The sequence below is a fragment of the Zosterops lateralis genome (assembly GCF_965231275.1).
Source record: "Zosterops lateralis genome assembly, chromosome: 2".
Lineage (NCBI taxonomy): Eukaryota > Metazoa > Chordata > Aves > Passeriformes > Zosteropidae > Zosterops > Zosterops lateralis.
This window is the reverse complement of record NC_139763.1, coordinates 100771627-100793696: the sequence shown is the minus strand read 5'-3', so window position 1 is coordinate 100793696 and position 22070 is coordinate 100771627. Positions and strand designations below refer to the sequence as shown.

Below are 22070 nucleotides of genomic sequence, written 5' to 3'. Positions count from 1 at the left end.
GATTTGTCCTCCAGCCCAATCAAATGCCACATGACAGCTGATCAGTTCATGAAATGGTCCAAATGACTTTTAGTTGTGGAAAAAAAACCCAACAAAACAGCTTCAAAGTAACTGATTTGTGACATTTGGAACAACCTCAGGGCTTCTGCCTCCACTGCCTCCCAAAGGGCTCAAGAAGGTGCTGATGCTCCAGTGCTGGAGGGGTTAAAGGGGCATAGGTGAGACCATGCTCCTGCCACAGAACAGTGCCAGGCATTAATTCCAAATAAGTTGCTATAAAGCTATATAAAACCAGGATAAATTTTTTTTGGATATTTCATTGCCCTGCTGCAGCAGATCTGAAGACTCAGGGATGTAAATTGTTGGCTCTTCCACTCCCATGGATTCCATGGGTGCTTTTCTTTTTTCTTTTCTTTTCTTTTCTTTTCTTTTCTTTTCTTTTCTTTTCTTTTCTTTTCTTTTCTTTTCTTTTCTTTTCTCTTCTCTTCTCTTCTCTTCTCTTCTCTTCTCTTCTCTTCTTTTCTTTTTAATAGGAAGCATAGTTTCTTGCATCCTTACATATCAGGAGCTCTGATCCAGCATCATCCAAAGTCAGCAAAGCTCAAACTGAAATCAAATGCAAAATTTTGGCAGAAATTTATCATGTGGAGCAGAGCACACCCCATGAATTCCTGTATTTGTAGCCCTTTTTTTGGTGATTTGCTGATCTGACCCACCAGATCTATTGTCCCTGTAATACAGCTGTGGGCTGTATTGCACTCCAGTGGACTGTACAGTACTCCAGTAAGAATGTACTTTTTAACCTAATTTACTTTTAAAAACATGTGAATTTTTTCTTCAGAATAGATATTTCTGTCCCTGCTCATTTATTTTTCAGTGTGCAAGTAAATCCCATGTGCAGTTCACTGCTGACAGGTGTGCAAGGGACAAGTGTGAACCCCCAGAGCATCCATCCTCCAGAGGGGTGACAGGCTTCACCTCAGCTTTGCTGGTCACCCCAGGAGCCAAAATTAGCCCAATCCTTCCCCTGATCAACCTGACAAAGCCAGCAGTGTCATGCTGGGGGGTAGCAGCAGGGAAGAGAAGTTTTCTGGAACCCACACTTCAATAAAACTGCCTCTTTAATGAAGTTTTCCCCCACAACATGGCCTGGCATGAACTGGTGCATGTGTTCACCTTCATCAGGGTGGATTTGCTCTGTTACTGATTGTTCCTAATCCCAGAATTTTTTGACCATCATCTTATATAAAGTAAAGAAAAAACACCCCATTTCCTTGAAATTCTTTATTTGGAGATTACAAGGCATTGCACAACATACTTGGAATATTGAGGGTAGATATAGCAAAAATCTGATCTATCTAATATAGCAAAACAATGATCTATCCACATCTTTTTGGGGAAAAAATCAAGAGCTTTGTTCTTATCATGTGAGAATCAATTAAAGCTGAAGGAACCAATGCAGAGATGCCACTATTATAATGCACCTGTTCACCCTGCCCAGGTTGGGAACTCCAGTGAGTGTGATCCTGGAGATAAAACAGCAATACCCACTCCCAAGGAAAGTTCACATATTGGTTGCAAGAAGTTCCAGCTGTGGTGTTAGCAGAGCTGATGAACAGAAGATGGACAGACCTGGTTTAATGCAAGTTTTTTCTTTTCCTTTCTGGAACAGGTAAAACAGAGCTGGCCAAGCAAACAGCCAAGTACATCCATAAGGACATCAAAAAGGTAATGGCTCATCCCTGCTTTGTGCTGGCAGTAACGGGATATGGGAAGGGTCGTCAGGGGGTTCATTGTGTGGCTGTGCTGCCCTGAGAAAGGGCTTCTTCTGCACTGAGAGGGACCTGTGAAAGTCATGGACTCACAGACAGGTCTGGCTTGGAAGGGTCTTTTAAGATCATCCAGTTCCACCCCTCCTGTCAAATGCAGAGGTACCTTCTGCTAGACCGGGTTGCTCCAAGCCACATCCAAATTAGCCTTGAACACTTCCAGGGACAGGGCAGCCACAGCTTCTCTGGGCAACCTGTGCCAGGGCCTCACCGTCCTCACAGCAAAGAATTCCTTCAATCTAACCCTGCTCTGTGTCAGTAGGAAGCCATTCCCCCTTGTCCTGTCACTCCCTGCCCTTCTCTTGAGCCCCTTTAGGCACTGGAAGGATCTCTAAGGTCTTCTGGGAGCCATCTCTTCCCCAGCTCTCCCAGCCTCTCTCCAGAGCAGAGGGGCTCCAGCTCTTGGAGCATCCTCATGGCCTCCTCTGGACTCACTGCAACAACTCCATATCCCTTTGATGTTTGACCCCAGACCTGGAGGCAGTTCTGCAGGGGAGGTCTCACCTGAGCAGAGCAGAGGGGCAAAATCCCCACTTCACCCTGCTGCCCACACTGGGATCAGCCCAGGGCACTATCTATGCTCCTGTCTATGTCACCAGAATATTTGAATTGTAAAAATTTAAATGGATGTAACATTTGTGCTCCCTGTTGAATTTTGCTCTCATTTTGACATCCTGTGTAGTTAACTTTTTTTTTTTTTTTGCTTCTATTACTAATATCACTGTAAATCGTTAGAAGGATAAAATTCCAGAAATCTGTTTTCCATGTCCCCAGCTCCACCACTTGTCACATCCTGCCCGTATGGACTGTAGTGATGCAACATTGATTTCCTGCTCAGAATATTAAGTGCCAAAGTTTTTGGTATCCAGAAGCAGTTTGTGTTATTTAGTTTGTTGCCCCGTGGTCAGATTTTGGAGAAGATGGTTAGAAGTATTTAATGGAGGTGGTGGCTTTGCAGGAGGACACTTCAGTGGTGTCTGGGGTTTCCATTCTCTTCTCTTCTCTTCTCTTCTCTTCTCTTCTCTTCTCTTCTCTTCTCTTCTCTCCCATCCCATTCTCATTCCATTCCATTCATTTCTAATCTGTTCTGTTCTTCCTATCCTGTTGCATTCCAATCTATTCCAGTCTATTCTATTCCATTCTGTCTATTCTTTTTCATTACAATTATTTCAATCCATTCAATTGCAATCTATTCTACTCTGTTCTATTCTATTCCATTCCAATATTCTATTCTATTCCAGCGAAATCCATTCCATTCTATTCAACCCCAATCTTCCATTCCATTCTGTTACATTACATTCTCTTCCATGTTTCACATTTAAGCCTCTGCCTACCTGTAAGAGGTGCTTAGCTCTCTCCCACATGGAGCCAGGGAAAAGAAGGAAGGACAAGGAGAGTTGTGCATAAATGAATCCCTCTTCCCCACATCCTCCAGCAGTGAATGGACACACAATGCAGCAACATGTGTCAAAAGAAGACCAAACTGGAACCAATGCTATAAAAATGGCTGTTCTGGTTTCTTTTCCTCATGCCTCTATCCAGAAGCCATAAACCCTAGTTCTCAAGCACCTTCAACCCTAATCCCACACATGGAACTGCTCTATGGCCAGACATCCAATGGGGAAATCAGTTAAATCCTGAGTGTTGTGTTAATTTGATAGTAGCAGGGATCTGGGATTTATCAGTAATAAACCAGCTCAGCTTCTTGATGCCCTAATGAAGGATAAGAGGAGTTCACACCTCCCACAGGCTCTGATGGGGGGCAGCAATTCACAGGAACTGATGGATTAAGAAAGGAAAACCTGGAACTGTACCCCTTTCATCTGCAAAACAGAGTCAATTTTTTCCACCTTGCTCTGCCCTGCGCAGTTTGTAGATATTTTAATAATTTTCAGGGAAATTATTGCATGGGAATATTTTGCTCAGAAAACCTGCTGCTGTCACATCCCTGAAAGTGTTCAAAACCAGGTTGAATGGGGCTTGGAGCCACTTGGTCTACTGGAAAGCATCCCTACCCATGGCAGGGTCATTGGAATGGGGTAGTCCTAAAGGTCCTTTCCAACCCAAACCATTCTCTGATTCCATTATTTTCCCAGGTAACAAATGACAGAACTAGAGGAAACTGCCTCAAGTTGCAACAAGGGAGGACAGGTTGGATATTAGGGAACTTTTTTTCTGTTCAGCTCTGGAAAAGGCTGCCCAGAGCAGTGGTGGGGTCCCTGTCCCTGAAGAGGTTTAACAGATGTGTGGATGTGGCATCTGGGGACATGGGTTGGTGGTGGGCTTAGCACTGCTGGGGGAACAGTTTGGCTGTGTTGTCTCTCAGGGCTTTTCCAACCTAAATGGTTCAGTGATTCTGTTCTCTAGTTCTGGGATCTCCATGTGATGGTGTCCATGTGTGTGCCATGTACACATCCAGATGAGATGTCCCAGACATGTCTCCTTCTCCGTCATGGACAGTGGTTATGTCTGGTTGACTGTGTCCAGGATGATGCTGGGAAGTTCAGGCTTGGCTTCTTCGCCAGCTGGATGAGAGGATCACTGTAGGTCCTTTCCAACTGAGATATTCCTCTTCCCTCCTCTCTCCTTCCCTTCTTTTCCTTTCCCATCTAGGATGTGGATTACAGCTCCATGATCACAGCATTCAGTAGCTGCAGTGAATCATCAGCTTTGCATAGGCAAAATGGAAACTGGGGTGGAAGCTATAAATTCTGTAACAATATTCTCTGTTTCAGGTGATCACCCACAAGCCCAGTTCACCTCAACTTTATGACTTTTGATGGATTTTTGTGGAGGGTTGTTGCATTCTTCTTGTGATTGATTTCTAAAAAGCTGAACCACAAAAGTATCTATTTTATTTAGAAAATTTCAGCCCTGTCAGTACCGCTCCAGCTCTGGCAGCGAGCAGATTGATCAAATCTCATCCTAAGTCTCTTGCAGGGTTTCATCAGACTGGACATGTCGGAGTTCCAGGAGAGGCACGAGGTCAGTAAATGGGCTCTGAAGGGAGCAGCTTCAAATTTAATCCAGAAAAAATGGGCATTTTGGTGTGTCAGGGCGGGAGTACAGCAGAACGCCCGGAGTTGCTCCAAGTTGTGCATTAAATTGCAAGTAAATTGCCAGAAAGCAACTTAGGCATGGTACTCCCTCATTTAGTGCTCCCACTGAGACACTCCAAACCAGGAGCCACTCACTCGCTCTCCCACCTCCACTTGTCCCTCCCCACAGCAGTGGGCTGGAGAGGAGAACTGGCGGCTCAAAAGGTAAAGTCCATGGGTCGAGATAAGAACAGCTTGCTGGAAGCAGAAATGAGATAAGAAAACAAACAAGCAGCAATATTAATAACGAAAGTATGTAAAAGAGAGGGTGATTCACATGCAAAATACTCAGACCCAGCCCAGCCACAGCCAGTTCTCCCCCCAGCCACGCCCTTCAGCTCAGAACTGGCTACTCCCACATCCTTCTGCCAGTCTTATCTGACCAGAAGGAAGCTGTTCTTCCCAGAAGAGGCTCTTTTCCCTCTGCTCCCAGCAATGACATGAGGTAAGATAGAATATCCTCCAGGTCCAAGCCTTGCCCCTCCTGGCTACTGCAAAAATTGACCCTGTCCTGTCTGGAAGACATTGAGATTAATTAGGAACAGAGACCAAGGAGCAAGGAAAACTTAAACAATATCTGTCCAGTGCTGTGAGTTCCCTTGGGGTGAGAAGCCCTTGGGAAGAGAGCAGCTGATGGTGGAATCCAGAGGATCATCTCTGGATGCATGAAAACCCGCAACCCCATGCTGTTCATCACCTACCAATGCCCAGGCAGGCACAGCTTACCCCAAAACCCTTATCCCCAAAACATGGCTGAGTCTAGTGTGGGATCATTGCCTCAGCCTACCTTCCATGGAGCAAAGGAGGAGAACCCAGGAGAATACAGGACAGTGGTGCCAAGTCCACACCTCCCATCACAGCTTCTGCCCAGTTCTGGTGCCACGGGAAGTCCAAGGTGCCAGGGTTTCTGCAGTCCTTGCCAAGGTCATCCCTGGAGCTGAGGGGGTCCTAAATCCCTTGGAGGGCTCTGTCTCCCCAAAAAGCACCAAGGTCCTAGCAATGAGAGTGATAAAACACTGGGACAGGTTGCCCAGTGAAGCTGCGGCTGCCCCATCCTTGGAAGTGTTCAAGGCCAGATTGAATGGGGCTTGAAGCAACCTGGTGCAGTGGAATGTGTCCCTATGTATGGCAGCAGGGCTGGCACTACATGGTCCCTTCCAACCCAAACCATTCCATGATTCTGTGATAACAGACTGACTTCAGATGACACTCAGACATGGGTTAGATGTAAGATGCACCAAGCTGTGTGTCAAAAACTGTCATTTTGCGAAAACTATTTTATATAACCTTCTAAATTTCTAAACATTAAAAAAAAAACACCGTGTCAATAAGTGATGACATAGGAAAAATATTTTACTTATGGCCTCTCCCATAAAGCCTACTGGTGGCTTTGATTCTGCACCAGAACCACCTGCTACTCATAATCCTTTGAGTCCTTGTTTTTAAAAAGTAAAAAGAATAAAACAGGTCTTGGTCATCTGGGACAGGTTGCTCAGACCCTGCATAGCAAAGCAGGGCTGGTGTCTGCCCACTTGTCCACGCCTGCTCCTTGGATTCTGCTGGTTTGAGCTCTGGAGAGGGAATTGCTCAATCCTTATTTTGCTTAATTGTTGCTTATTAAGCTGATTTTGGGACACCTGGGGTGGGATAGGTGTCACTAAGAACTTCTTTTGTCAGCAGCGAAAAGCAATGGCGGCCTCACGAGCTACCAGGAGGGCTTCATTCCCATTGTCCATGGATCAGCCTTCACCTTCCCTGTTCCTTCCTCCCAGGTGGCGAAATTCATTGGCTCTCCACCAGGCTACGTGGGCCATGAAGAGGGTGGACAGCTCACAAAGAAGCTGAGGCAGTGCCCAAATGCTGTGGTACTCTTTGACGAGGTGGACAAAGCCCACCCTGATGTGCTCACCATCATGCTGCAGCTGTTTGATGAGGTAAAGCCACATTTTAGTTTAGAGTCGACACAGGGACATGCAGAAGGTAACAGTAAGGGGTGAGGGGGATGCCAAATGGAGGAGTTTGGGTTGGGAGGGACCTTAAAAGCTCATTTAGTCTACCCCCTCTGCCATGGGCAGGGACATCTTCCACTAGACCAGTTTGCTCCAAGCCATGTCCAGCCTTACCTTGAACAGTTCCAGGGATGGGGCAGGCACAGGTTCTGGGCAACCTGTACCAGGGCCTCCTCACCCTCACAGGAAATAATTTCTTCCCAATATCCCTTCTAACCCTGCCCTCTTGCAGTGTGAAGCCATTCCCCCTTATCCTGTCACTCCCAGCCATTGTCCAAAGCCGCTCTACAGCTCTGGTTGGTTTTGAAAGTCCCAGTCTGTCCTCAGAGGCCACCAAACTCCAGGGCAACATGCTGGAAGGTTTTGAAGGGTTTTTTTGTTTTTCTTTTAAGGATTAATAGCACCATTTTTCTTGCATAGATCATCACAGTAGCAGTTCAATGTGAAATCAATTCCTGTACCAGGCACTTGACAGGGCAATAACCCAAATGTTAATCTCAAGCACCCAACAAGGATTTGTGTCATTGTGCTGGATCTCTGCTGTTGGAGATGGATTGAGGAAAGAAACAGCCTGGGGAGGTGCTGCTTTTTTCCTTATTTCCCTCTCTTTTTTCTATTATTAATCAAGAGCACTGGTGCTTTGGCAAGGTTCCTGGATTGGTTTGGGGGGCTGAGGGTTCATGCTGCTGCAGCAGTGGTGGTGCTGGGCAGCCCTGGTTTGCCAGGTGATCAATCCCACAGAGATGAGGAGCTCTGCTACTCAAGTCACTCCGTTACAGCCATAACATGGTTATTTGTGGGCTCTGCCCAGCCCAGACCACAGCCACAGGCAGGGTTAGGGTCAGGGTCAGGGTCAGGGTTAGGGTTAGCATTAGCATTGGTGCTGACCTGAGCCTGGGGTTTGTGTCAGACCTGAAGCCACCACAGGGAGGGAGGCAGAAGGCCAAAGGCTGGCCAGTTACATATTGGCAGCCACACAGTCATGGGATCATTGAGGTTGGAAAAGCCCTCTGAGACTATCAAGTCCAACCCTTCCCTCAGCACTGCCAAGCCCACCACTAAACCTAAATGCCATATCCACACAGCTTTTAAATCCCTTCAGGAATGGGGACTCCAATACTGCCCTGGGTAGACTGTGCCAAGGCTGGACAGCACTTTCAGAGAAGAAATACTTCCTGATATCCAACCTATACATTCCCTGGTGCAACTTGAGGCCATTTATTATTTTCTTGTCCCTTGTTACCTGGGAGGAGACCAAGACCCCTGTCCCAGATCCAACCTCCTGTTAAGGAGCTGTAGAGAGCAAGAAGTGCCTCATTCTCTCCAGGCTGAACAAGGACAAGGCAAGGCATTTCCCAGTGCTTTGATCAATTCTGTCCTGGATGGGGCAGGCTGGGACCATGTGGAGGAGAAGTTCTTGACATTTCATGGAGAGACAAGGACTTTTCCTTGCTTCCTTCCACCTTAGTCCTTGGGTGTCCCTTCAAAATTAAATCCACTCTGGGGAAAAACAGGCCCCATGTTCTTTTCCTGGTGTTTTGGCTACGTCCTCCAGCACCTGCTGACACAGGTGGTGTCACCTTGCTGTTGTTACAGGGCAGGCTGACAGATGGGAAGGGGAAGACCATTGACTGCAAGGATGCCATCTTCATCATGACCTCCAATGTGGCCAGTGAGGAGATTGCACAGCATGCACTGCAGCTCCGGCAAGAGGCCATGGAGATGAGCAAGAAAAGGATCGCAGAAAACTTAGGTACTGCAGTTTCAACCTTCAAATCCCTAAAGAATCTCCCTCCTTCCTAACACAACTTTGACACCAGCTCAGCCACCCCTTGGAAGGGGGCACACCCAGACTCTTCAGTCCCCTCTCCACATCACTTGGGAATACTCCTCTGCCAGGAAGTCATGAAATCCCTGAAGGGTTTGGGTTGTAAGGGACTTAAAAGACCATCCCATTCCAACCTCCTGCCATGGCCAGGACCTGCCTAGGCCAGGTTGCTCCAAGCCCCATTCAACCTGGCTTTGAAACACTTCCAGGGAAGTGAGTAGAGAAAGGCTGAATGATTGGACAGAGCCTTAAAGATGCAGTCTCCCTCTGAAGGATGCAATGTCAAATAATGAGGATTTCAGAGCAGGTGGATTGAAACTGGATGGTCTTTAAGATCCCTCTCAACCCAAACTCTTACGTGATTCCATGATTCTCTTTATGAACTCGCCCTTCTCTTTCTTTTGGGACCCTTCCACCTGCTTCCTGCAAAAGAACTGGCTGGTTCAGGTATTCATATGAAAGAGGAAAAGTTTTATTTCCTGTCAGTCCTTCTCAAAAGGACTGAGTTTAGTGAATTTTACCTCCCTGTGGAATGGAAGTCCCAGCCTCACATACCAGACTCCTGGAGAAAAATTTCCCAATATGAATTAGGTTATAAAAGGGGCATGAGGAGAGCAAGGGCAGTCTCTGAGATTGAAAATTAACAACTTGATGTGCAACCTCCAGTGCCTTTGCTGGTAACTCTGAGGATGTACAGATGAATGGTGATACTGGCACCAGGGACTGTCCCTTTTAGGCAGTGTCTGTCACACGGAGCAGAGGGAAAACCTGTTTCCATCAGGTGCTGCTGTGCCTGTGGATAATCAGCAAGCCATGGACAGTGACTGCATCCCTTCTTTTCTCATCAGTCTTAGAAAACTTATTTTGGGGTTTTCAAGATCCTTTTATGATCTTAATTGTCTGGATGCCACATCTCTCTCAAAGTATCCAGCCTGTGCCACCTCAGATACACCATATTTCTGCATGAGCTCCACAGGAGCAGGAAAAAGCTTGGATTTTGGCATCAAATCTTTTTCCAGCTTCTTTCTCCCTGTCTCTTCCTTTTACTTTGGAGAAGTGGCTGTCGACATTGGCTTAATTCAGAATCTTTAAACTTCAATCAGGCTGGGTAAAGGACAAAACACATTGTCAACTGAACTTTCCAGAATAACATTTGAAAATGCCAAACGTTTCCCTGCTCAATGAGGAGAACATTGAATTTTAATTTCTGGGACAGTACAGCTGCAGCAGGAGAGGAGCTGGGGAGGGCATTTGGGCGCAGCAGCTGCCCTCAATTGGGTTTCAAGGAGCTCCTGCCCATTTCCTGAGCTCTCAGTGTGGAGATGCCATGGCAGGAGGTCACTAAAGTGCCTGGCAGGCAGATAAACGGGAAGATAAAGGGAAGGAGCAGCTTCCCCAGTGGGCTCTGCATCTACCAGTGCAGCAGCAGATACTACATGTGGGAAGTGGGAATGCTGGTTGCAGTGCTGGCTCCTCTGCCTTTCCAGCTCTCCTCTGCCAAAATACTGGGACTTATTGGCATCTCTGCCCAAGAGAGAGGGGTTGGAACTGGATCAGGTGATTCCAGAGCATCCTGCACCACTTTGGGCATTAGGGGGAACCTCCTCACTCCCTACAGCTGCCTGAGCAGAGTCAAGGGAGCACCAAGTCTCTTCTTCAGGGTAACAAGTGACAGGACAAGAGGAAACAGTTTCAGTTTATGCCAGGAGAGGTTTAGGTTGGATATTGGGAAAACTTATTCCTCAAAAGTGTTGTCCAGCCCTGGCACAGAGTGCCCTGGGCAGTAGTGGAGTTCCCCTTCCTGGAGAGATTTAAAAGATTTGTGGATGTGGAACTGGGGGACGTGGTTTAGTGGTGGGCTTGGCAGTGCTGGGGGAACACTTGGACTTAATGGTCTCAGAAGGCTTTTCCAACCTAAACTGCCTATCCAGTGGAGCCTGAGAACCCCTTCTGCCACTGCTGGTGAGGGGCAGCAATCTTCATTAAGGCTGCAAAGCTGGGACAGGATCCCAGCACTCAGCATGGATCTGTGTCCTCTGTCCTGCCTTGCCCTGCCCTGCCCTGTGTGCCAGGATACAATCCAGAGCACAAGAATCTATGTCACTGTGAGCACCCTGGTGTGGAACAGCACATGGAAGCGAATGAGTGCGGAATGGGTGAAGCTGTGGGAAGAACTGGGATGATGAAGACAAAGAGGAAGACGGCACTGGGATGAAGAAGGGTGATGCTGCAGCCAAGCATCCAGAGTGGCTGGGAGCCAGGATTCGAGAGCAGCCAGACCCTGGCTCCATCTGCAGTCAGCAGAGGGAAGTAGACTGCAGCCTGAGCAGTGCCGCAGGCCCCTGAACACGGGTTTGATGTCTGCTGGAGAGACCATGGGCTCCCCCAGTGCTCACAGCCCCAGAGGGCCAGTGTGCTCTCTGTGTCAGGTCATCAGCTGCTGTGGAGCCCAACTGGGCACTTCAACTTCCCACAACCTCTGGGAGCAGCTCCTGTGGGCACAGAGCAGGGAGCAGAGGCAGAGCCAGGGCTCTTTGGCCATTTAAGGGAGACACATCAGCACAGGATGATTCCCTGGAGCACCACAGGACCCAGAACTGCTGTCTACAGTGCAGTGCCAAGTGCAGGGGCACCACACTGCCAAAGCAAACTGCTGGCACATGTGGAGGTCCCAGGTCTGTCCTGCAGTACCCTCCAGACCCTTCCTTGCCCTCAGCTCCAGCTCATCCAGACAGAGGTGCAGCCGCTGTCCCTACTGACACCCCCCATCCACCTCTCTTCCAGATGATGTCCAGATGACCGACAAGATCACAATTTCCAAGCAGTTCAAGGAAAAGGTTATTCGCCCCATCTTGAAGGTATGGATGATGTTTCATGGCTCATGTTTCAGGTGTCCTGAGCTTTGGTCCCAGACTCCTTCCGTGTGTTTCTCTCCCAGCTGTGAGAGAAGGGATGTACTCCACTAAAAATGTTGGAAAAGTCAGAGCCCAGCAGAAATAAATCACAGCATCTTTACTCTTGGAGTGGAGCCACAATGTGTGGTGGGAAGGGAACACAGGAGAGGAGGTGCTGCAGTGTGATTTGGGGGTTCCCTGCTCTCCCAAGGTCTGGAAAAACTGCAGTGACATCCCCACGACCTTCAGTTTCCTTAAGATGTTTGTGAAGCACCTCAGGATGCTGACCAGCTCCATGGCATGGGGGTGGGATGGGTGCTGGGAGCTGTGGGAGGTGGGGTGATCCCTGGGGAGCTCCCTCTGCAATGCCACTCTCACTGGTGTTCCCATCAGGGTCACCATCCCTCTCCCTGCTGACCTCCTCCCTTGTCCCTGCAGGCTCACTTCAGACGGGACGAATTCTTGGGGAGGATCAATGAAATTGTCTATTTTCTCCCTTTTTGCCATTCGGAGCTCATCCAGCTGGTCAACAAGGAGCTCAATTTTTGGGCCAAAAAGGTAAAAAATATCAATGGCTTTAGGGGGGCACTTCTCAGAATAACTCCAGAAGAAATGCCTGGCGGAGCATCTGTCCTGGGGTAAAGACACACAATGATGTGTATCTTTACCACCATCATACAAGCTGTTAAATTTGGGGTGCTGGGAAGAGTTGGGACCTCTGGGAGCAGCAGAGATGGTTCCTCTTGGACTGGAGCAGGGACGAGCTCCAGGCTGCCTTCATAGATGTCATTTGTCTGATTGGTCTTTGCACATCTGAGCTCTCTGGGGGCTAAATGGGATTTTGGGGTCCCTTTGTTGTGGAGGAACTGCTCTGGTGGAGCTCAGCCCTTCTCAGCACCCCAGTGCAGCATCCTTGCTGCTTAAGGAGAAGGGTGCTAGACTTGCTGGGGTGCATCCATAATTCTTCTTCCTTTTCCTCCCCTCCCCCCTGGCAGGCCAAGGCAAGGCACAACATCACATTGCTGTGGGACAGGGAGGTCATGGACGTGCTGGCTGATGGCTACAATCTTCACTATGGTGCCCGCTCCATCAAACACGAGGTGAAGGCAAGGGGGAAGTTGGGGTGAAGTTGGTGTTGTCACCTCTAGCACCACTGCCCAGGGAGAGCCAGATTTGGAAAAGCATCAAAAGAGAGGTGGAGTCACTGGAGCAAATCCAGAGGATGTCATGGAAATGCTCTGAGGGCTGTACCCCTTCTGCTCTGGAGACAGGCTGGGAGAGCTGGAGGTGTTCAAACTGAACGAGAGAAGGCTCTGTGGACTTTAGAGTCCCTTCCAGTGCCTAAAAGGGCTCCAAGACAGCTGGAGAGGGACTTCGGACAAGGGCCTGGAATAATAAATTAAGGGGGAACGGCTTCAAACTGCAAGAGGGCACAGTTAGATGGGATATTGGGAAGAAGTTCTTCCCTGTGAGGGTAGTGAGACTCTGACACAGATTGCTCAGAGAAGCTGTGGCAGCCCCATCCCTGAAGTGTTCAAGGCCAGGTTGGACAGGTCTTGGAGCAACCTTGTCTAGGGGAAGGTGTCCCTGCCCATGGCAGGGGGTGTGGAATGTTAATGAACTTTGGGAAGTCCTTTTCAACCCAAACCCTTCCATGATTTCATGACTGTGGGTCTGACTGACCTCATGTCTGGGGAGATGTCCATGGTCTGGAGGAGGGAGTGGCACACCCACACTCCAGAGACAGAGAGTAAGTGGGATGAAGAAAAGTAATTTTGCACTACCTGAGGGTGGGGAGGAGCTGGTCACCTCCATGGGAGGCTTTCCACAGGGTTTTCCTGTCAGGATCTGGTCTGTCCCTCAGGTGGAGCGACGTGTGGTGAACCAGCTGGCAGCTGCCTACGAGCAAGACCTGCTGCCACGGGGCTGCACCCTCAGGATCATCGTGGAGGACTCTGACAAGCAGCTACTGAAAACCACAGAGGGATCTTCCTCCAGCACAGAAAAATCCAAGGTGCCGACCCTGCGGCTGGAGATTGTAGAGAAGAACAGCAAGGCCCGAAAACTGGAGATCCAGGCACCGCTGAACCCTGAAAACATCACTTATTTCATGTAGGCAGCACTGGGCACTCACAGTGACAGTAAAATACCCCAAGAGTTGGAGTGAGCAGCATCAGAGAGGGCAGAGCCACAGTCCTGCCACCACTGGGCATGGACACGGGCACGGACACAGATATGGGCAGGAGCTGCCCCAGGATGGGCATGAAGGGGTGCAGCTGTGGGTGACAAGGTGCCCTGGTGCCATTCAGGGATGGGGCAGTGGATGCTCCTGGGTTTTCACAGGGTGGTGGAGTTTTTTAAGGAAGGGGGAAGCAAATTGTGGACCATGCAGGAGCCGGGATGAATTTGTCATTCCCATGGGAGGGGCTTGCTGGGTTAGCTGAGCTGGTGAGGTGGGGAATGGGAACTGAGTGTGAGTATAAAAGCCACCAGGCACTTGCTCTGTATTGTCCCTGTTTCTTTATGGCAATAAACTTGCTATGTGCATCCAACCCTTTGTGTCCCCAGAAGGAGCAGCTGTTGAGACCACCATCCTCATCCCAGGGCACTCCTGGGTCTCCTGCTCATCACCAGGAGCCAGGAATGTCACAAAGAGTGGTGGGGAACACCACTGGAGCTGGGACCCACTGTCACATCTCCCCAGCCCAGCCAGGCGACATCCTGGTGCAAAACACTTGCTGAATCTTTTTTCTCATTACCTTCTTCCAGGAAATATTTAATATCTTGAATGGAACTGAGCTGTCCAAGTTGTCCTCATTGAGACACAGAGGCTGTGGCCCCCTTGTGGGGGCTCCTTCGGGTGGAATGGTGGAATAGGAGACATGGTCACTACTGGGGCCACCCCAGACACGTGTTTTGAAGAGTAGAACATGAAATACATATGAAAATCAAACTTTCCCAGGATTAATGAGCCCCAAGACACTGTCCCTTGGGATGCAGACAGGATCCCCATCCCACTGTTACCCCCTACCCTGATGTCCCCAGGAGGGTTTGGCTGTGGTGCTGGTTCTTGTCTTCCAGAGACACAAGGAGGTTTGGTGGGGAATTCCTTGAACCCCCTTTCTTACTGCAGTAGCTTTTTCCTGGCTTAATGCCAGGGGCTGAAGCGGGATCCCATCCCTGGAGGGTTTGGGGGTGTCACCAGGCTCTGCTGCAGCCTCCCAAGATCAGATTCACTTCTACAGGTGCACATGGGTGTGCAGTGGGGTGTGCACTGAGGTGTGCACTGAGGTGTGCTCGTGTGTGCACGGAAACACAAAGGTGTCACATGTGTGGGTGTGCACCTCTGAGCACAGCTGTTCACTGGGCTGTGCCCTCAGCTCTGGGCTCAGGTGTCCACAGGGGCACAGGTGTGCCCTGCCATGCTGTGCTGGGACCCATGGTGTCACACTGTGCTGTGGCATCACACTGCCAGGCCATGCTGTGCCAGGCCATGCTGTGCCAGGTCACACTACGTCATGCCAAGTCACATCATCCTATACCATGCCATTCCATTCCATGCCACCCTCTACCATGCCACGTCCCACTGCCAAGTTGTGCCAGCCCCATGGATTGTAGCCCCACAGGCAGGAGCCAGGGCCAGATGGGGCCCCCCTCAACCCTTTGAGGTGGTTTTCTTGGTGCCAACACAGGTAAATGGGCTTCTGCTGACAGGGAGAGAGCCTGGGAGCATGGGATCTGGAGGAGGAATCCCCTTTGGCTGTGCCAGACACGTTCAGTTAGTTCCCAGCATCTGAACCCCATGCTAGCACCTGATCCAGTCAGGGCAGAGGGTGCCACCAGTGTGGGGGCTCAAGACACCCTGAGCACCCCAGCTTTGTCCCCAGGAACAATGTGGCAGTGCACAGAGGTGTCCAGCACCATTGGGAGCAGCTGTGGGGCTGGGAGACTCAGCAGGAGCCCCTGACACATAACCTGGGGGACTCCATGGCGGGGGATGAAGGCTGGAGAGTGTGGGGGAGATATGGCAATGATGAGGTGGGTGCTGTCATCCCAACCACACTGGGGCTGGAGCTGGGGGAGCCTGGGGTGTGATCAGAGGGGATCCTGCAGAGGGATCCCATCAGCATGGGATCCATTGGAGGGGTCCCATCAAAGGGGGTCCACCCGTCAGAGGGGTCTCATTCAAGGAGTGCCATTGGAAGGAGTCTCCCCTCACACAGGATAGTCCCTTAGGAGCTGTTCTGTCATAAGGGGTCCATTGGAGAGGGTCCCATCAGCCCGACGCCCGGCCAGCTCTGGAGAGACCCCAATTCACCCAGGCACATGGACACAGCTCCAGGCCTACACGCAGCTCCCAGCACACAACGGGATGGAGCGATGGGGGTCCCTGTCCCCGTGTCCCCCACTGCCCAGCCCTCCCCACTGCCAATGCTGCCCATTTCGGGGGCGTCAGCCTTCAGCCTCCCCTACCCCCCACTCGGCAGCACCGGGGACAGCTGGGCCAGTGCCAGCACCCATCTCCCTTCCTCCGCCACAGTCCGGGGGGATCACCCACATCCACATCCCAGGGAGGCGCGGGGATGCAGGATCTACCCTGGCTGTCCCCCCCAGCTGCGCCCCATCCCTCTCCCCTCCGTGCTCCCCTCCCTCTGCTCTCCCCCTCTATCTCCCTCCTCCTCCTCGCCCTCCCGGCTCTCCCCGGCTCTGGGTAGCACCAGCAGCTCCTTGCGTGGCAGACTGCTGCCTAATTAGTTTAGAGGGAAAACTTAATTGAATTAACTTTTCACAGCTCCAGCAGCCCGACAGTGGGGCCTCGCTCCGCGCCAGCCCCACGCCCTGATCGAATTAACTTGTTTAGCAACCTGCCCGCTCGGCCGCGCAGCTGGGTGGGCGCGGGGGGGCCCCGCCAGCACCCACCGGGGGCCCGGGGGCTCGGCCGGGGGAGCGGAGACCGGCCGGGGGCAGCGGGGGCCCGGGGAACCCGGTCCGGCAGGGAGCGGGACCCTTTGTGGCCGCAGATGGGGGGCAGAGTGCAGGATGGGCGTGGGGCAGGGGATAGGGCAGGACAGACGGCAGGACACGGGCCAAGGGACAGGGCGGGAGATGGGGCAGAATGTGGGGCAATGGATAATGGGGCAAAGCACAGGACAGGATGAACGGCGGGGAATAGGGAAAAACACAGGTTAGGACAAGGAGATGGGACAAGAATACAGGGGAGAAGGTGGGACGGGATGCGGGGTTGGATACAGGGCAGGACACGGGCCAGGGCAGGCTCGAACCGATCCCGCAGGACCCAGGCAGAGTCCGTCCTTCCCCCGCACCCCCCGCTCCCCTGGGGGGCCCAAAGCCCTTCATTGGACACAATTAGACTTTTAAATCCTCTTTAGGGAAAGTGTTTGTCTTGAAAATGTCCCAAATCCCACCAAATCCTCCCCAAATCCTCCCGCATCCCCCCTGCCCACATCCCCCTCTGGTGCCGCTGAAAGGGGAGAAAGCCTTTCCCTTGGTCCCTGCGGGGGGCTGGGGGGATGGGGAGCTTTGAAATTCATCCGGCCTGAAATCTGGGGAGGGGATTGCAAAGGCCAGAGCCCCCCGAGGAGAGAGGGATGGGGCCGAATGCCCCCCCAAAGCCGCTGCTTCCCCCCGCCCCAGGGACGGTGCAGGGCACACGGGGATGGGTGTGGTGGCCTTGCTGCCCTCCGGGCCCTGGGATGCTCAGCCCCAGGGGCAAGGCCTGGCACCGCACGGCCACAGAGGGGGAGATGGGGACCAGGATGAAGGCGCACATGAGATGGGATGGGATGGGATTGAGACAGGGACGGCAGTGGGACAGGACTGGGGATGGGATGGGATGGGATGGGATGGGATGGGATGGGATGGGATGGGATGGGATGGGATGGGATGGGATGGGATGGGATGGGATGGGATGGGATGGGATGGGATGGCGTGGGGTGAGGATGGGGATAGGATGGCCATGGCGCTGGGGACAGGGATGATACAGAAGGACGGGGACACGGAGGGAAGGTCCGAGCGCCGGTCCCAGAGCGGGCCCGCCGAGCGCTGCCCCGGGGGGTGCCCGGGGGCCGCTTTTCTCCACCCCCCGCCCCAAACAGCGGCGGCGGGAGCGGGCCCGGGGTGGGGGTGCGGCGCCCACGAAGGGTTAAGGGGGGCGGGGGGCCGAGGGGAGGGGGGTGTCGGCTCCGCCCGCTCCCGCCGTCCCCGGGAGATATTGTCATGCAAAAGCCCCCGGCGAGCGCAGCCTTTGTCCGCGCTCCCCCCGCCGGTATATTAACGGGCCGGGGCGGCGGCGGCGGCGGCGGGGGCGGGCGGGGGCCCGGCGGGCAGGAGGCGGCGGGGACGGGCGGGCGGCAGCCGGGGCCGCGCCGGGCTCGCCATGGACTACTCCTACCTCAACTCCTACGAGTCCTGCGTGGCCGCCATGGAGGCGAGCTACGAGTTCAGCCCCTGCAGCCAGGCGGGCTCCTTCCAGTACAGCCCCATGCGGGGGGGCTTCGGGCCCGCGCCCGCCTGCGCCCCCCTCGCCTCCGCCAGCTGCGCCCTGGGCGCCCTCCGCGACCACCAGCCCTCGCCCTACTCGGCAGGTAAGGGGCAGGGACAGGGACAGGGACAGGGACAGGGACAAGGACAGGGACAGGGACAGGGACAGGGACAGGGAACCCGACCACCGGGGACACCTCCCGGGCGTGGGGAGCGGCCGCGCCGTCGGGGCTGGCGGGGCTGGGAACTGGCGGGGACCGAGCGGGGCCGCGGGGCTCGGGGGCTGCCGGCGATGTCGGGGCTCGGTGCCCTCGGTGTCCTGCACTGTCAGCGCTCGGTGCCGTCGGTGCCCGGTGCTGTCGGTGCCCGGAGCCGGCGCTGCCCGGCGCTGTCAGGACCTGATGCCGAGATGCCCAATCACTGCCGGTGCCGGTACCGCCGGTGCCCGATCTCACCGATTCCCGGCACCGCTGTTGTCCCGCACCGTCAGTGCTCGGTGCTGTCGGCGCTCGACGCCGTCGGTTCCCGTGACCGAGCCCGTTATTGCCGGTCCCCGGGGCCGCTGGTCCCCGGCGCTGTCGGGATTCGTAACCATCGGCTCCAGGCACCGCTGGCCACCGATACCGTCGGTTCCCCGTGTCCCCGGTGCCCAACCCCGTTAGTGTTCGATGCCGCCGGTCCCGGGAACCGTCTGTTCCCGTCCCTGCGAGTCCCCGCCGCTGTGGGTTCCCGGCGGGGTCAGTTCCCGCTGCCGCCCGTGCCCGGCGCTGCCCGTCCCCGTCCCCGTCGCCGCCGGTGCTGGGCACTGCCAGACTCGATGCCGTCGGTCCCGGCTGCTCTCGGTGCCCGGTGCCGGCAGCTCCCCGTGACATCGATTCCCGGTGCTGTCCATTCCCGGCACGGCTGGTGCCGGGTCCCGGCGGTTCCCGGAGCTGCCGGTGACGAATCCCGGTCCGGCCGTGCCCGGCTCTGTCCCCCCCATTGCCCCCGAGTCCCGGCTCCCCCCGCTCGCCTCCCCCGCTGGGGATGAGCCGTCCCGGGCACGGCGGCGGATCCCGGGGATCCCCGGAGCTGCGGCGGGCCCGGAACGGGGCTGGGGAGGGTCCTGGCCGCCGGGACCCCTCTCCCCTCTCCGCATTCGTTGCCGCCGCGGAGGCGCTGCCGGTGCTGGCGCCGAGAACGAAGGAGCCGCCGGTCGGTCCCGGCCCCGCAGTGACCCCCCAGCCCCGCTCCCGCCCCGGGGCCCCGAGTCCCAACGAAGGAACGAAGGAACGAACGGGGGCAGCGATCCGACCCTGCCCTGGTCCTTCCCGCCCTGCCCGCGGGGTCCTGCCCGGCTCATCCCGCCCGCTCCATCCCCCGGTTCATCCTGCCCGCTCCCAATTTGTCCCTTTGTGCCCTTCTCGGTTCCCCCCAGCCCATTTCGTCCTTCCTGGTTCATCCATCCTCTGCCGGTTCCTCTGCCCGGTTCACCCCCTGCCCGTCTCTGCATTCCCCATCTATTTCTCCCTAGGAGATCCTTGCCCGACCCTTCCCTGCCCCGTCCTTCCCTTCCCGCTTCACCCCCACCCAGTTCATCCTTCCCGGTCCATTTATCCGTGTCCAACGTCCCCTGCCCCGTTCGCCCCTCCTGATCCATCCCTGCCCGATCCATCCCTGCCCAGAGTCTCCTGCCTGGCTCATCCCTTCTCGGTCCATTTCTCCCGGCTCCATCCCTTCCCGATGCCCCGTGCCCGGGTGTCCCCCGGTGTCGCCCCCTGTACCGGCCCTATTGACTCCCCTTTTCCCTCCCAGTTCCCTACAAATTCTTCTCGGACCCGTCGGGGATCAACGAGAAGCGGAAGCAGAGGCGGATCCGGACGACGTTCACCAGCTCGCAGCTGAAGGAGCTGGAGCGGGTCTTCGCCGAGACCCACTACCCCGACATCTACACCCGGGAGGAGCTGGCCCTCAAGATCGACCTCACCGAGGCCCGGGTGCAGGTCAGCCCCGGGGAGGGAGGAGAGGGATGGGGATGGGGATGGGGATGGGGATGGGGATGGGGATGGGTGCAGAAGGCTCTAATCCCACCGGAGCAGGGACCCTGACCGTGGGATGTTGCTGCTCTGCTCCCTGCATTGGGAAGGGCACCAGGAAGGGACTTGGCCTTGGCACTGCCGCAGTCAGGGACACGCTGTTGTCACAGCCTGGCTCTGCTGGGAGCTGGGGGGGACAGCCTGGCTCCCCCAGAGTGTGGGCACTGGTTCATGCCACAGCACCATCACTGTCATCAGTGGTTTAGTACAGTCTCAAACACCTTGAGGCTGGCGAGAGTCCAAGGACAGAGTGGCCCTTTGTGGGTGCAGGTGTTCCCTGTGTCAGTGCAGATTTCTCCTGGGGGATGCAAACCCCCCATGTGGGTGCAGACCCTCCTCTGTGAGTGCAGACACCCTGTGTCAATGCAGAATCCTCTGTGTGGGGTCCTTCTGTGTGGGATCCCCCTTTGTGGTTTCAGACCCCCCTTTGTGGCTTCAGACCCCCCTGAATGAGTGTAGACACCCCCTTTGTCAGAGCCTCTGTCCCTGTAGGGATGTAGGGACCCACAGGAGTGGGGGATCTGGCCCCTCCTCCCAGCGGGGACGGTGAGTGAAGTGGACCCCACTGTTGGCAGCGTGGGGACCTGGGGGGTGTCAGCTCTGGGGTGGGCTCTGACCATGAGAGGTGCAGGTGTGTGTGCAGTGTGACAGTGTCCCCTCCCCACTTCCCTGCCCTGCCAACACCCTGCACACGCCACCGCGGGGTGGCATCGACCTCACAAATCCTCGTTATTGTGGCTACACGGATCCCTCTGCTGATGTGGAAGACATTTCCCCGAGGGATGCAGGGTGTGAGGCTCACCCCGGAGCCTGGGAGGGCTGCCTGCACCCACGGGCTCCCCAAGCCCCCAGGGGCCGTGGCAAGGGGTGCTCCCATCCCCTCCATCCCCTCCAGGTGTGGTTCCAGAACCGCCGAGCCAAATTCCGCAAGCAGGAGCGTGCGGCCAATGCCAAGGGTGCCGGCGGCACCGGCAGCGCCGGGAAGAAGTCGGAGCCGCGCTCCTCCTCAGAAGACGATGAATCCAAGGAATCCAACTGCAGCCCGACCCCCGACAGCACGGCCTCCCTGCCCGCCGCTGCCATGGGCAGCCCCGGCGGCAGCCTGAGCCCCAGCCCCGGCGCGGGGGCACCCCTGGGACCCGGCCATGCCCCCCAGCCCCTCAAGGCGCCCCTCTGGGCAGGGGTGGGGGGCGGCAGCGGTGCCCCCAACACGGCCGAGCTGCTGAAGGCCTGGCAGCCCACTGAGGCTGTGCCGGGACCCTTCTCCAGCGTCCTCTCCTCCTTCCATCGGAAACCGAACGGCATCAAGACAAACCTCTTCTGATCGCTGAACCGCCGGATCCGGCCGCCCCCGAACCCCCCTCGGCCCCACCCCGGCGCTCTCCGCCCACCGCCCCCGCCACGGATCCAGCCGCGACGCTTCAGCCAACGGGGAAAGGGAGCAGGGACTGCCCCCGCCACCTCCCGGACCCTGCGCCGACGGGACGGACCCGCAGTGGGGGCAGCTCCCCCCGACACCCGTGGGTGCTGTGGGACCATGGGGGTGCACGGTGGGGACACCAGCCCCGCGCTCAGCTCAGCCAGCGTGTCCCTGGCAGAGTCTCCGGGTCTGGGGCTCCCGGTGCCCTCCAGGGGTGGGGGCAGATGTGGAGCTCCCCAGAGCACTGCGGGGGCTCCACCTTCGCCCCGGGAGATGCGCCCCTCGATGGTCTGTGCCACTGGGCTGGGGGCGAGGAAGCACTTTATGGGGGGGGGGCTCTGGGGTCCACGGGGTGGGCGGTGACGGAGACGCGCCTTGGTGTGGGGAGGGGCTGCCTTCCCCCAGACCCTGCCTGC

At 55.0% G+C, this 22070-nt stretch overlaps 2 protein-coding genes across 4 annotated transcripts in view; both read left to right on the top strand.

The window, feature by feature from the left end:
• The window catches only part of CLPB (ClpB family mitochondrial disaggregase), a 70134-nt gene extending 55924 nt beyond the window's left edge, over positions 1–14210 (top strand). The window contains exons 9-16 of the mRNA XM_083884621.1: positions 1673–1728; positions 4770–4814; positions 6700–6861; positions 8533–8689; positions 11549–11622; positions 12097–12216; positions 12654–12758; positions 13523–14210. Coding sequence (XP_083740747.1) covers positions 1673–1728; positions 4770–4814; positions 6700–6861; positions 8533–8689; positions 11549–11622; positions 12097–12216; positions 12654–12758; positions 13523–13774 — 971 coding nt within the window. The 3' untranslated portion in view covers positions 13775–14210. The remainder of the gene's footprint in view (positions 1–1672; positions 1729–4769; positions 4815–6699; positions 6862–8532; positions 8690–11548; positions 11623–12096; positions 12217–12653; positions 12759–13522) is intronic.
• Positions 14211–18055: 3845 nt separating this feature from the next.
• Positions 18056–21558, top strand: PHOX2A (paired like homeobox 2A; the record flags this gene model as incomplete). Of its 3 annotated transcripts, none has more annotated exons than XM_083854506.1 (3): positions 18056–18263; positions 19954–20141; positions 21130–21558. In XM_083854506.1, the coding sequence occupies 3 exons, from the start codon at positions 18056–18058 to the stop codon at positions 21556–21558; spliced, it is 825 nt and encodes a 274-aa protein (XP_083710632.1). The 3 variants fall into 3 exon arrangements, with proteins under 3 accessions (XP_083710632.1, XP_083710631.1, XP_083710630.1); XM_083854505.1 differs by having other exon boundaries at positions 21103–21558; XM_083854504.1 differs by having other exon boundaries at positions 21052–21558.
• Between the last annotated feature and the right edge of the window lie 512 nt (positions 21559–22070).